At 35.8% G+C, this 15,450-nt stretch overlaps 1 protein-coding gene across 1 annotated transcript in view; it reads left to right on the forward strand.

The window, feature by feature from the left end:
• The window catches only part of Gucy1a2 (guanylate cyclase 1 soluble subunit alpha 2), a 237,569-nt gene that overhangs the window by 192,867 nt on the left and 29,252 nt on the right, over positions 1-15,450 (forward strand). The window contains exon 7 of the mRNA XM_029481402.1: positions 9,442-9,596. Within this exon, the coding sequence (XP_029337262.1) occupies positions 9,442-9,596 (155 nt within the window). The remainder of the gene's footprint in view (positions 1-9,441; positions 9,597-15,450) is intronic.

Genomic DNA, 15,450 nt, shown 5'->3' on the forward strand with positions numbered 1-15,450 from the left:
GCAAAGGCAGGTTCCAGCAGTAGGTAGGCGTGGCAGGACGAATGAGCCGGTAGCTCCACCCTTGAGCAGGCAGGTTCCAGGCTGGGGGAAGGGAGGCCACAGATTAGTTCCTGCCATCTACTCCTCTTGGGTGAATTTGCTTGCTTTCCTTCTAGAGCTTCTAGGTGTTCTGTCAAGTTGCTAGTGTATTCTCTCTCTAGTTTCTTTTTGCAGGCACTCAGGGCTATGACTTTTCCTCTTAGGTTGCTTTCATTGTGTCCCATCACTTTGGGTGTGTTGTGGCTTCCTTTTCATTGAACTCTAAAAAGTCTTTAATTTCTTTCTTTATTTCTTCCTTGAACAATGTATCATTGAGGAGAGTGTTGTTCAGTTTACAGATGAATGTTAGATTTCTATTATATATTCTGTTATTTAAGAGGAGCCTTAGTCTGTGGTCTGATAGGATGCATGTGATAATTTCAATATTTTTGTATCTGTTGAGGCATGTTTTGCGACCAATTATATGGTTAATTTTGGAGGAGGTACCATGAATTGCTGAGAAGAAGGTATATCCTTTTGTTTTAGGATAAAATGTTATGTAGATATCTGTTAAATCCATTTGTTTCATAACTTCTGCTAGTGTCCATGTGTCTCTGTTTAGTTTCATATTATTCAAGAGAATAATGGAAAAATAAATGAAATATCTGCCTCCTGTAGTCTAAATAATAATGCTTTTATTAAATTTATTTATTTACTCACTATATAATCCAATATCAACCCTTTCTCTCCTCCCAATACTCCAGATCACAAGATTTTCTTTGGTGAAGTTATTTCAGGCTGTGGCATTGTGGATTTAGAATTCCTCAGGGGCTTTTTTAGATTTGTGAATAAGTGCCCAACTTATTGTTTTTCAACAGAATTTCAGAGTCTACCACTCCCTATATACTCTGTTTAAATACACACACACACACACACACACACACATAAACTCATAAGCACACACACACACACACACACACACACACACATATATATATGTATATATATATATATATATATATATATATATATATATATACTCACACATATACATGCACACTCACAAACACACATGTTCACACACATGAAGTCAAATAACAGAGGATAATAATCTATGAGAAGACAATGCTGGGAGTAGAGAAACATTAAATCAGGAATGAATTCTAATAGAAAACATAGGAGGTGCCTACTGAAGGTTAGTAGACTGAGCCAGGAACTGTGAAGAATTTTAAAGTAGAGAGAAAAGTAGAAGCAAAAGTCATAGTATATAAAATAGTCCAGAAATGTGAAATCTCTTAGTAAATTAGAAAACAAGGCACATGGTTCATTAGAAATAGCAGTCTATAATTGTGGGAGGAACATCAGATGGACCAGGACATCTGTGAGGATTTGGAATTTTAAGAACTGAATTTATTGCAAAAGCATCTGGATGATTATTTTTTTCTAAGTAAAGAACTTTGAGGAGAAACCTGTGCCAAAGAATGTTGTATAAAGAACCATCTGGAGCTGTGGACTGGAGGTCTAAAGCAGAAACAAACTAGGGATACATAAGGTAGGAATGCAAGAAAAGCAAACCACCTCAGACTAAAGAACCTATGGGTATAGGTGAGGAAATTAATTCTTGGGAAAATTCCCCTAGGACATGGTTGATAGGACACTTTGTACATCATTTCAACAAACAGAGCTGACTTTCTGAAACTTGATTTTACTTTATTTAAAAAAGAAATCTGTGATTTTTTCTGCATAAGTGATTATACATTTTTCCCTTTTGTTGAATTCTTTGTAATTCACTGAACTCATTGAATCAGGAAAATCATCAGAGTCTCAAGAAATTAAAAATATATGTGGTTTTCCTTCCAAGATCAAGAAATTAATGTCATCTGTTGAACACATGCCATTGCAGCATGTTCTTATCTTGTAGTTGTGGGAAAATGCCAAAAGCTGGATTATGGTTGACAGCCAGTGAGCCTGGCATAGAGGCAGAGTAGGGAGCTATCAAGACTGGTTGGCTTTCACAGAATAGCTCTTGAGCTTGGTCTCCTGCCATGATGTTTAGGTTAATGATATATATTTGTTCTAAATAACAACATCCTTATTTCCTTTATCTGAGCCAGTCTCTGACTAGAACAAAACTCTGGTCCTGACAGCCTATCAACATTGTCTCTGCTTTTCTATACCTCCTGCTTCTCTTCTTATACACCACTATCTATGCTCCATTTTCCTCTGACTTAAACTCCAAGGTTGTCTGATAAAATTTCAACAATTGATCCATTATGGGTTCCTCTTCTTTCATCTATCTATCTATCTATCTATCTATCTATCTATCTATCTATCTATCTATCTATCTATCATCTATGTCTGTTTATCTTAATTATTTCTGTTCTAAAGTTATCCATCCAGCTCTTTATTTTCTTGAAAACTACATACTCTTTAATAGATCTACCATAGTAGCCATGGTTTCTAGAACCAAAACCAATCTATATCTTTCATTCAAGATTAATTTTCCTACCACTCTCAGCCTACCTATGTACTGCTTCTTTCTCTTTTGACTCTCTCACTCTAATTCATGACACCCAACAAACTACAGCAGAGTTTGGGGCATCTTTCTTCATAACACTTTTTTTTTTTGTACTTGATCTAGTTAGTCACTTAAACCTCTCAGTCTACTGCCTACATCTTTCTTTAATCAGTCACTTTCCTGTTATAATTATCAATAATACCACATTTAGTTTGTCTTTCTTGTTTAACTTCATTTCAGATATTTCTCTACTCTACTGATAATTAATCATTTTTACAAAATATTTTGGTTCTATAGATGATTCAATATTTATACAACAAAAATATGATTTATTTATGCACTACTTAAGGTTTACTTGCATCCCTACTACATAAAAATTTATTAATTGGCTCTGCCCCCACCCCAGCATTGTGAAAATCTGCAATGTTAGACCAGGTAGACATAGAAAAATCCAAATCCTCAATGGCTCTAAGAATGATTTCAAAAGCACCTATCATGCTGCAATATGTGTAGTCTACCATGTATGTACTGAAAATAAAGCAATCATGATGCATAAAATATTTTCAATGTCCCCCAATTACTAAGTTTATACTTTTCTGTGTAGGTGTATTTATAAGAAAAACAAAGGAATACTAAGTCTACTGCTGCCAGTATAATGGTTACCAAGGATTCAGATATTTAATTAAGCATGAACAAATCAACTAGCTCTTAATATTATGAAGCAGATTTTACAATGTCTGTTTGTCTACGAAGTCATGAAATATTATCACCTCCTATTGAAGGGAGCATTCTTTTTATTAGTATTGTGACAAACACATAATTACATATTCAAGAATGTTTCTCTATGTTATAAAGTGATACTTGCCCATAGCTTGAGTTATATTTTGATGCTACTCTTAGCTAAATCAAAACAAATTTTAATGTGGAGAATATAGACTCCTGGTGACCAGGAACACAAGGACATTAAAGGCACTTCTCTGTCTTGCCAGATTTTTCAACACATTAGGCAGGTGACACCAGGGAGTGAGATAGGGCTGAGCAGGATAGTGATAATTAGGTCAGAAGGAATTTCTTGTAATTAAGTTGTAATAAATAAATCAATTTTATAGGTGTGCCTATGTGACTACATTAAAAGGAACCCAAAATAACAAATCTGACATGATTTTTATTCCTTTTGGCCTGAAAAATAGGAGGGTTTGGTCTCTTGAGTGTTCAGAATGAATTCTGGTGATGGCAAATTCATTATGCCATAGCTGTGTCAAGACTGCTGGCATAACTAGGATCCACTCTCTGTCCTGGACACTCTCTGTTGTGTTCCAGGTCCCAGTGTCCAGTTCTGAAACAAATGCAAGCAATCTGCTCACATGATTCCATGGTGCAAGTTCAGTGGCCCTATACTATTATTGCACCTGAGTTAGCTTGTTTCCTCTCTTCAGGTCAAAAGAAGTTATTCTGCAGATGATTTTGACTTGGTAGAGTTAGTAGAATAGCAAGAATGTAATGGAGACTACTTTAGAGACATGTCTGGAAAATATACTTTATTAAATTATTTGTTCATGATACTCCCTTTTAAAGAGGAATGTTTGATAAGTACAAAATAATTTTTAAATTTCTTATTTAGAATATGTATATTCAAATATTTTTAAATGGTTTAAAAGTATATTTAGTGTAAGTAACTGGAAACTACTGTGTTAAAAATTACCTAATATATCTTCGTAGAAAAATGAGTAAAGCAGTTGTTATCTTTGTTTGCCCAGAAGATCACAACTATATAGAAGAGACAGTACATGAAGAGTACAGTCCATAAACATCAGATGAGAAAAATACTGAACACTATTTGTACTAGGGATATTTACATTTCTCATGAAATGTTGAGAATTTGACATACACAAATATATATGTATAATTACATATGTATGTGTGTATATACATATATATACATTAATTAATTTGAATGACTACAGACTGTTGTTCAGCAGATCAAATAATGAATGCCTATGTGTACAAGGTCCAAAATCCAGTATTTATTCAGTCCAGAAGGCTGAACACAAGTTTTCACCTGGTCTTCAGTATACATTGAAATCTCAAAGAAGTATAATTTAATGTCAATGAAGGAAATGGATTTGCTAGCATGGACAAGCAAAGAGAGAGAGCTGCCCTCTTCAATGTCCTTTATATAGCCTTACAGGAGAAACTTTATCCCAGATTAGAAATGTGTCTTTCCATCTCAAAGATACATATTAGAAATCTATCTTCCTACTTCAAAGGATCTACTTAAGCAGGAAATCAACAGCAGGTATGCCCAGCCATTTTTGAATTTTAGATAATTCCAGATGTAATCAAATTGACAACTAAGAATAGCCATCACAAGTCCAATACTTGTCAAGTTGACATAAAATTATATCACCTTAATGATACACATTAACATGTTTAATTTCCAAATGAAACAATAACATTATTATAATTACAGTTACTATAGTATAATTATGCCAGAAACAATTGCAAACATACTATATATTTAACCAGGTCATAACTATGCCTAACATGACATGACTATCCCTATTACAACCACAAGTACATTATGAATTTAGAATAGGCAACAATGTTCCTTGAGTGCCATTCTTTTTGTATTTTGAACTTAAATATGATAACCCTGATATTGTTTTAATTGATGTTACATCTCATGATAAAGAAATTGAGGGAAAAAACATAAATATCTGTCCAAGCACATTCTTTGCACAACAGATACCCTCTAGTCACTTATAATCCTTCTTTCTGCAATGGTCACACAGTCTTAGCTGATGTTTATACCTATATTTCCCATTCTGTGTTTCCTCCTCCCTCAAAAAGCACCTTAGCAGGCCTTGGCTCATTCCCTGGAGGAGTGATCCATACTTTCATTGCTTAAGGATCTGTGTTCTTTGTTCCCCTGCTTGGATCAGTTGTTCTAGTTTCACAATGACTTTTTCTAGTGGGTCACTAGGAGTGATGGTGAGTGGAACTATTCTCTTTCTCACCTCTTAATTCCTGCATCCAGGGATTCTGTCTATGGGATAAACTATACCTATTGGATCCTGATTCAAATCATATACTATCTTCTTGAGAATCTTGCTGCACTCCTTTAAGGTGCAGCCACCTATTTGTCACTCTGATTGTGACTTCAGAAGCCCATTCTATCCCTCTCTCAGGCAAGCTGTTTCATGATATCCATGGGTCCAATGTCTCAGTTTTCTAACTGTGAAGTTAGTTCCAATATTAGAACCAATACTGTGTGGAATAACATTACTGTGGATAAGACATTAGGTAAGTTCATGTATGATGGCTTTGGCAGAAACATTACACTCAGGAAAGGCAGATCCATAACCAGAATGAGTATACTCTAGTAAGGACAAAGTATTGTAATTACCATAGAGGAAGTGGTTCAATGTAGTCATCCTCCTACCATGTTGCTGCTTGATCTCCTCAGAAACCATGCCATACTTAGGGCTCATTTTTGATCTCTGATGTTGCCAGATAACCAGCAGATGTAACCAGATCAGCTTTGGTGAGTGCAAGTCTATGTTGCCAAGTCAATGCATAACCCCCATCTCTGCCTCTATGGCTACTTTGTTCATGGGTCCATGGAACAAAAGAAAGGAATGGTTTGCTAAAAAGGCTGACGTCCACATAATGGGGCATCATGTCCACTTGTTTATTAAACTTCTCAGGACACAAATATCTTCACATACTTTGCCCGTTTAGAGATATATCCACATACATCTTTAAGAGATTTCATTCTCACCAATATTCCAATCATGCTTTTACTTATTATCCCGTCCCGCGGGATTCAGTTATTCGTGGGTGCGAGGGGGACCGCGAACCTGGAAGGAAATCGGAGGAAAAGAAAGAGAGCCGGAGGACCAAGTAGATTGAACCTATCAAGGTCTCGTTTATTAAGCTGAGGTGCTTTCTTTTTAAAGCATACATCGCGGGAAATAGGGGAGGGGTCGAGGGAGAGTTATACAAAGAACAAGGACAACTGCTGACTTGGGGGCTGAAGTTGGGCGCCAAGCAGCAGGTACTTTGCATCTTATCTCTGGAACCTTGATCCCCCTCAACAGCCTTGGGAGTCAAGCTGGGCTCAGGCAAAGCTCATGTCCTTGGATGTTTTGGGAACTCAGGAAGAGATAGGGAAGAGGGGACTGTTATTCAAATTTTACAGCCTTAGGTGTTAGGAAGGGAATAAAGAGGAAAAGGGTGGCAACCAGCTCTTAGCATAAGGCCCTTTGACTTGTTAAGGAGATTTCGAAGGGATCACTTTCTCACGGGTTGGTCTCTGACATCTTATCACTGACTAAACAGCCAGTCCACTGGCTACAGCCCACGAGTCAGTGAACAATTGCAAATTTAACCATTTCTTCTTCCAAACAAAATGTATGGCTGTGTATACTATCTGAAGTTCTGCACATTGTGAGGATATTTGTTTACTGGTGTCATTTGGGGTTATCCCACAAAGGGGTATTGCTGCAGCCACTTCTGGTTGGTACCTGTGTAATGTGAAGAACAATTAGTAAAACAGGCTTCAATCTTCTCTTTCTCAGTCAGCCTATCATAGAGTGCATTCCATGAAAATATGGTGCACGTTGGCATTATAACCAAAGTAGAAACCATAGGCATGTAGACAACTTCTTCATGCAACTTGTTTTTATCTACAGGACCTGTTCAGACACTATCACCAGGGGTGTAGTGATTCACAAAAATCTACTGATGCTATCTTATTTTATACTACAGGCTTCATGAGAACTGGACTGACCTAGTATTAAGTACAATTTTGCATTCTGAATAATTATATAGGGCTCTTGCCAAACTGTTCTTTTCCTTTGGGAGCTGTTAATTGGCATGTTCTAGCCATATTTGAGAGAATGTAAATATAGAATTTTATGAGATCTAGGGTGAAGGTTTTGTTTGTTTGTTTGTTTGTTTTGCAAATTGCAAGAGTTCGGCAAGTCAAAATTGGGTTGGATATAATGCATATATTCAAGATATATTGTTAAAAGTGCTTCTCGGTTTTAATTTACAAATATTGATGAGTGATTCAAAGATGGGTGAATATGGGATGTCTAGTCAAAAATATAATACAATTTATATTTAGATGAAGGAGAAAATGATATTTTTGGCTAGGACCGGAACTCCTTTCATTCATTCTTCTGCTCAAAAATTCATTTATTCATCCTATAAACATGTTAAGAATCTTTGGAAAAAAGTGAAACCCATTGCTAAATGTAGGCACACAAAATAATTTAAAACTTAAAAGGGGATTTAAAAAATGTAAAACCCATTGTTACATGTAGGCATGCAAAATGATTTAGAACTTAAATGTAATGTTGATGGGACTCTTTTTAAAAGCTGACAAGTGCCATGGATGCAACACAAGCATTTATCCTCTGTGTCTGAGAACATCTTGAGGCACACCATTGGGACCTTGGAACTTATGGATTGCTTAGTGCTTTATTTGTAGTTTCATAATGGCTTGAATTTTTCACACAAACCAGTGATTTTTTTATGGCTACTTTGTTTTTTTGTTTTGTTTTGTTTTATTTTCCCAAAATGTACTCTTAAGCATTATTGAGTCAAATCTCTTAGACATGTCTCCTGTTGAGGGACTTATTGTTCATACAAAAGAGCCACCCTGCTTGGTAAAATGATCACGAGCACCATCTAATGCCCAAGTGGGGGAAATCTCAAAATCATTAATGGAATTGAAAATTAAAACGTGTGTGCCAGATCTCAGGGGTCCAGATTAATTGAGACTGCTGGTCCTCCTACAGGATCACCCTTCTCCTCAATTTCTTTCAGCCTTCCCTAATTCAACAACAGGGGTCAGCTACTTCTGTCCATTGGTTGGTTGCAAATATCTGCATCTGATTCTTTCTGGTGCTTGTTGGGTGTTTTGGAAGGCAGTCACCCCTCTATGTGAGGGCTACATAGCCGCAGTAATAGTGTTGGACCTTGGGACCTCCCTTTGAGCTGAATCCCACTTTGGGCTGTCACTGAACCTTTTTTTCCTCAGGATCTTCTCCATTTCCATCCCTGTAATTCTTTCAGACAGGAACAGTTATGGGTCAGAGTTGTGACTCTAGGATTGCAACGGGGAAGAGGTAAGGGATGTGGAAAAGTTGGAGGGTAGATTTGGGGGAATAAAATATGGAGTGTAAAAAAATAATCTCTCTCTCTCTCTCTCTCTCTCTCTCTCTATATATATATATATATATATATATATATATATATATATTTAAAACATGTGTGCCTAGAGAGATGGCTCAGCATTTAAAAGAGAATACTGCCATGGAAGCATGAGACCAGATTTCAGTTCCCTGCACTCATATCAGGCAGTTCAAACTACCTCTAACTCCAGCTTCAGGGACTCAACATATTCTTTGTACTTTCTGAACACCTACATTCATGTGAATGTACTCATCTACACACACACATACAAAGACACATATACACAGACACAGATACCTGCATACAAAATATAAATATACATAGTTAAAAGTAAAATTATTTTTAAAGACTATATATTTTGTTCTTATAGTTAATCTATTTTTTATTCTAAAATGCCCATATTCATTGAACATTGTAATAAGCCAGATATTAGACCCAGAATGATGGCCTAAACTCAGTTTTGTTTTTTGTTGTTATTTCATGGCAGGATTGGAGAGATGACTCAACACTTAAGACCACCATTCCTACAGAGGTCTGGTTCGATATCCAGCACCCTGCCTCACAACTATCTTTAACTTAAGCTCCAAAAAATCTGGACTCTGAACAAACATGTACATAAAAATTTAAAAATAAATCTTAAAAAGTAATTACATGTCAAATAGGAACAATTATGTATTCTTAGTTTCTTTTTCCTTTTTTAGATGCGGATAGGCATTCACTCAGGCTCTGTGCTGGCTGGTGTGGTCGGAGTACGAATGCCACGATATTGTCTTTTTGGAAACAATGTCACTCTGGCAAGCAAATTTGAATCTGGAAGTCATCCTCGGCGTATCAATGTCAGCCCAACTACTTACCAGTAAGTGTTCTCTGATTTCTCCCTCTCGGCATCTTCATTCACATGATATTATACTTTGTCATTTGTGAGTCTCTGTCCCTTTTCTTGATTGTGTCACTATTCAAAAGATTATGAGTAGTTTTCAGTCTGAGATAGAGTGGCTGTAACATAAACTGTTATTCACACTCCAAGAAAGTGGGTAAGAAAATCTGAGGTGACTGAAAGTTACGTAGGTATGTCATTTTTCACAGTCTTTGTCCCTTTGTGGTGTAACTGCTGAAAAAACATTAGAGCAAATATTTAAGGTCTTCAGTCTGCATTGGACTATAAAATCTAATGTATTTAAAATGTTTCTCATTGTTTGCAAAAATGGAAGGAATAAGAAAACATAGCCATTGGTTCTCATCATTGAATTAGGAATACAAGTAAGAACCCTGGAACAGAATACACATTATAAAATCTGAACTCTATTCATCTTAAGGTTATTTTTGACAGTGCTACACATTTTTTTCTCCTGAAACCACACTTATTTTGTGCCTTCCATAGTATGTCACCTTCCATAGTAGACTTTAAATTCTATGCTGGCAGAGACTGTTTTTGGTTCAGCTTATCATTATAGACCCAGAATTTTGATAATGTTGAGACATATAAAGTACTCTAACAACACTCGTTGAGCAAAAGGATAAATGTTTAATAGCATGGTTCACTTCAGAATAAGTTAGAAAGTCGAGTTTGAAAATTTTTCATCTTGTCTGACTGAGGCTTTGGCTTTATGCTAGCCATTGACACATAAGCTTTTTAATTAGGGCCAATATTCTGATGACTTAAATATCCTCTGGAAAACTCTTAAGTAAAAATGAATAACCACTGAAATTTTTGGTTGATATGACTATTTAAAAAATCAGAAAACTGAAAAATAATGATTTAAAAATTGTTCATTCCATATCTTAATAGAGGAAATTTAGCCTTTGAAATGAATGACACATACTTCTAGACTCCCAGAAATGAATGCTAGTGGGTATTGAAAGTTAAATATAAGTCAAAAAGAGACTAGGGATATAGGCATATTTTTAGAGACAATTTTTTAAAAATTTAAAAGTTTTTCTATTATAATTCTGGGCATCTAATATTACTTGACATGAGCAAATTGGATGTTTGGAATGTATTTAGCAGAAATCAACATATACATTTATTATAATCATCCAGTGGATAAGGTAGGGGAAATTTACTGAAATTTTTCCATGTAGATCTATATCTTCTCAGAAACTTCAGTTACAAAAGCAGTGCATTGAAAACACTGTCCAGAGAGAGTTTGTGCACCCTAACCACAGCTGTCTTTGTGTTTCGGGTGTCCGTAATGGAGGCTCTGAAGAACATAATTGAACCACTAGCTTAATATCATGTTTATTTTACTTATTTTTAAAATAAAAGGTAATAAAATATTTAATTTGAAATTACCCCTCCCTTTAACTCTGGTAAACATTCAAATAATTTTGGTGTATTTCAGAATCCAATTTTTATATATTAATTTTCTAAAGATAAATATTCTTCAAGCAACAATTTTTGTGTGGTTTAATATACATAAGTGGTATTTTACTATAGTATTTTATCAATAAATTTGGCTTCTTTTAGCAAAATTTCATATTTTTAGAATCTATCCAGCCTAAGCTGTATAGTTCTAACTTATTATTAAGCTCTCATATGATATGTGAAATGTGATATTTATATTATAAAAGAGTGTTTCTCCTTTATTGAGCACAGTTTATTTTCTATTTTTTTAGTTCTTAAAACTTGTGTTCCTCATGGTATTGTTTCCCTAATCATTTAAAAAGTCAAAGTGCTTTATATGTCATATGATCTGATAATTGCATCTGGGAAGGGTTCCTTCTTCTGAGGACTATCAGATTTGTAATCTTTAAATCACTGATGGAATATGGGAACAAACATTTGAAGTCAGAGCTCAACCTTTGATTTGCATTCTCACTTTATTTGACATTGGTGAGTCATCTCCTACAGGAATGTTGAGGGTCATTTCCTTTGTGCCTATAGCCTTTTATTGCTAGCTTTACATGTTGACATTAAAAATTACTGAGTTTTATCTTTGTCTTTGTTGGACGGTTTTGTTTTTTAATATAAATATATTTGCACTCATCTTTGCTCCCCATCATTCTTATCTACAGAAAAAATATATATTATAAATAATTGTCTAGACATCTGGAAATCACAAATAGCTGCTTATATATTGATGGCTTCTGTATACCTTCCATTATCATAAATAATTAACTGATTATTCTGAACAGAATTGTTTTCTTTATGCAATTTAAAAATGTAGAGACTCTTTAATTGCTTTAATATGAAATTTTCCTTAATTTTTAAGCATTCTTTTTTTTCTCATTTAATAACTGTCTTAGTTAGGGTTTTAATGCTGTGAACAGACACCATAACCAAGGCAACTCGTATAAGGACAACATTTAATTGGGGCTGGCTTACAGGTTCAGAGGTTAAGTCAATTATCATCAGGCAGAAACATGGTAGCATTCAGGCAGCCATGGTACAGCTGAAGAGTTCTACATCTTCAACTGAAAGCTGTTAGCAGAATACTGGCTTCTGGGCAGCTAGAATGGTAATGGTCATAAAGCCTACACTCACAGTGTCAGACCTACTCCAACAAGGCCACACCTATTCCAACAGGGCCATAACTTCTAATAATGCCACTCTCTGGACTGAGCATACAAAAACCATCACAACAACTTGTCAATATTTAGGCTTCATAGAGTGTCTGGGTGACTTCATTTCCCTCCTGTGTGAATGACTTCTTTTTTTCTATTAAAACTAAGCTACTTCCTCAATTCTGTCTTACCTATAGCACTGTCCATGGGTCATAGAAGTCAGTGTATAAGTTTCTGAGCTCAGAGCTAAATGCCTCAGTGAGCATCTTGGCTCTAAAACTTGATGTCTATGTAAAACTTAGCAAGGAAGTTTCCTTGGGCAAACGTTTTCTCAACTTTAAAATGAATACCTATTTCAAAACTTAATCATTTGGGATTTACTGTGGTGCTCATAAATTATTCTCTGATTATTTGGAACCTGACAGACATATTATTGAATGCTTTTCCCATTAGGAAGAATATCATCTTACTCCTTCATCCTATTCTCATGTTTTGCAAATGTTTAACTATATTAAATAATGTGTATATTGACTTCTTATGGAAATTCTAATGGGGGAAATGAACTTGATAATTTGGCCAAGATAGCAATGACCCCAGACAGAGCTAGCAATCCATTAATTCCTATATGATTTCATTTCATTTTTGTCTTTGGGTTAGAATAAACTTACTGATAATGGAAGTGTCTAAGGATCCTCCTGTTTTGACCTTCTTGGCTCTGGGAATAAATATGTGTGCTATGCTATTGTATCCAGACTACTACTGCTATTACTACTACTATCTTCCTCCTCCTCTTCCTCCTCCCCTTCCCCTCCTCTACCTCCTCCTCCCCTTCCCCTTCCACTCCTCCTCCTCCTCCTCCTCCTCCTCCTCCTTCTTCTTCTTCTTCTTCTTCTTCTTCTTCTTCTTCTTCTTCTTCTTCTTCTTCTTCTTCTTCTTCTTCTTCCTTTTCTCCTTCATGCCGAGATCCAAACTTGGTTGCTTGTACTTGGGAGACAATCACTATCTACTGATCGACTTTCTTGTCCCCAATAAATTAAAAGGTTTACATGTTCATATTTTGATTCAAAATCCAAATAGCAAAGTAAAGTTTAAACAGTTAATGGCTGTGCAAAAATTTCAAATAAAATACACCTTAGAAATCTAAGGCAGAACAAAAGTTAAAAAAAAAAAAGAAACCAAAACCAAAACCGAACAAACAAACAAACAAACAAAAAAACTATTCAGGTTGAGGAAAAATGTCCTCAACTGGAAAGCTTCCAGTGAGTCTTGGATAATATATTTTGAAGTTTCCTAAAACATTTTCCATATATATGCACAAGTGAATTTTCCTGGGATTTCTTTTATATAACCTCATGACCATTTTCAACATGTCCAACAACTATTAATAGACTAAAGAAAAGAATGGCCAAAAAAAAAAAAGAGACTATGAGGCTGACTTTATTTTGTGTTTATGAACCTGGGTAATTTACAAAGTCAAATGATTTTGTATGAGATGAAGATATTACTATTCCAGGGTATGTTTAAGTGCAAAGCTTATATTATAGGTATGAGGAAGAGTCTATTCAGTGGCATCTGGAAAACTACAGAGCAAGGGGAAAATGTATTAGACTAAACATGACCACCAGATTAAACCTGGACATGAGAGGATAGGGTACATGAATTGGTGTGAGTGAGGAAGACCAAAGAGGAGCAAGAGAAAGATAAAAGAGAATGGGGCAAGAATCGGTCAAGAGAAAAGTACAGACCAAGAGAGAAAGACAAGAGAGAGAAAGCCAAAAGGAGAGACCAGGAGAAAGCCAAGGTAGCACATGACTGAAACAGCAGGGTTATATAGGAATGAGAAGCTGGGACTGGAAAGCTATGAACTGGAAAAATTTAGAATGGGGGCATGATGAGAAAAGCAAAGAAGAGCTTCATGTAAGCCTGGAACATACACTTTGATATGCATATGCGCACCTCAGTTAGCCATTTGTTCTGAGTTTCTGTTTTCTCTTCATCACGATGATGTATTTGGCACATTTTGATTTTTGTTTTGTTTTTACAAAATACTGAAAAATAAAAAAAAAACAGCAATCAGTGGAAAGACAGGTGAATCTTAATAGTTTTTTATTTGATTTATAATATAAAAAATAATTTATTCGTTTAGATGATAGTCCTTCACTTATAAGGGTAAACTGAGTAAAATATATAGGAGGACCCTCTATACTACCTTACCAACATGTATATAAGTCTAAAATCAAAATTAAAATACATACTCAAAAGTTATATTTTTCATTTTTGGAGAGACTGAACATTTATTTTTTATATTAGATGACTTAGAAAATATTGCATAATATCAGAAATGCACAAAAGGGTTTTCTTTAACTTAGAAACACAAAAATATCAAGTGATATTGAACAATAGGTAGGAAGGGACTACTATAATTAATTGACAAGAGAAGTTACAGACTTAAGGTCATAAGCTGAGATCATGCTAGTGGGAATAAAAGATGAACAAATTTACTGACAGGCTGTGGTACCTATTCAACACTAGGATTGCTCTGGGAACCTATATCTATTTACCTAGTCCATAGCAATGTGTTAGAAATTATTTTCTCTTTTAAAGTTCTTACTTTGACAGATGAGAGTGTAGACTACAGAAGCTAACAGCTTCTGGGACAGGCTGGAGACACAGAGCTTCTAAGGCAGCCCCCTTTTTGGGCTCCAGACATCTGGGCACCTTCCCTACCAGAGGAGAGGTATCCGCCTGTCCTGGGAGAGCTTTGCCTGAGAATCTGCGGGAGACATCTTGGTTCCCGGACTCCACCGAGACTACTCTGTACAGGTGAGAGTATGAACTACAGAAGCTAACAGCTTTTGGGAAAGATCCTGTTTGGGGCCTTCATCTTCTGCCAGAGGAAAGTCTGAATGCCACATATCTGTGCACCTTCCCTGAAAGAGGAGAACCTGCCTGCTAAGAGTGCGCTGACCACTGAAACTCGGGAGAGAGCTAGTCTCCCAGGTCTGCTGGTAGAGAATAACTGACTCCAGAGTGTACCACATGGTGAAAGGTAGACGTAAGAATCTTACTAACAGAAACCAACACCACTCACCATCATCAGAACCCAGCACTCCAACCTCAGTCAGTCCAGGGCACCCCAACACACCCGAAAACCTAGAGCTAGATTTAAAGGCATATCTCACGATGATGGTAGAAGACATCAAGAA

This window comes from Mus caroli, chromosome 9 (genome assembly GCF_900094665.2).
Source record: "Mus caroli chromosome 9, CAROLI_EIJ_v1.1, whole genome shotgun sequence".
Taxonomy (NCBI): domain Eukaryota; kingdom Metazoa; phylum Chordata; class Mammalia; order Rodentia; family Muridae; genus Mus; species Mus caroli.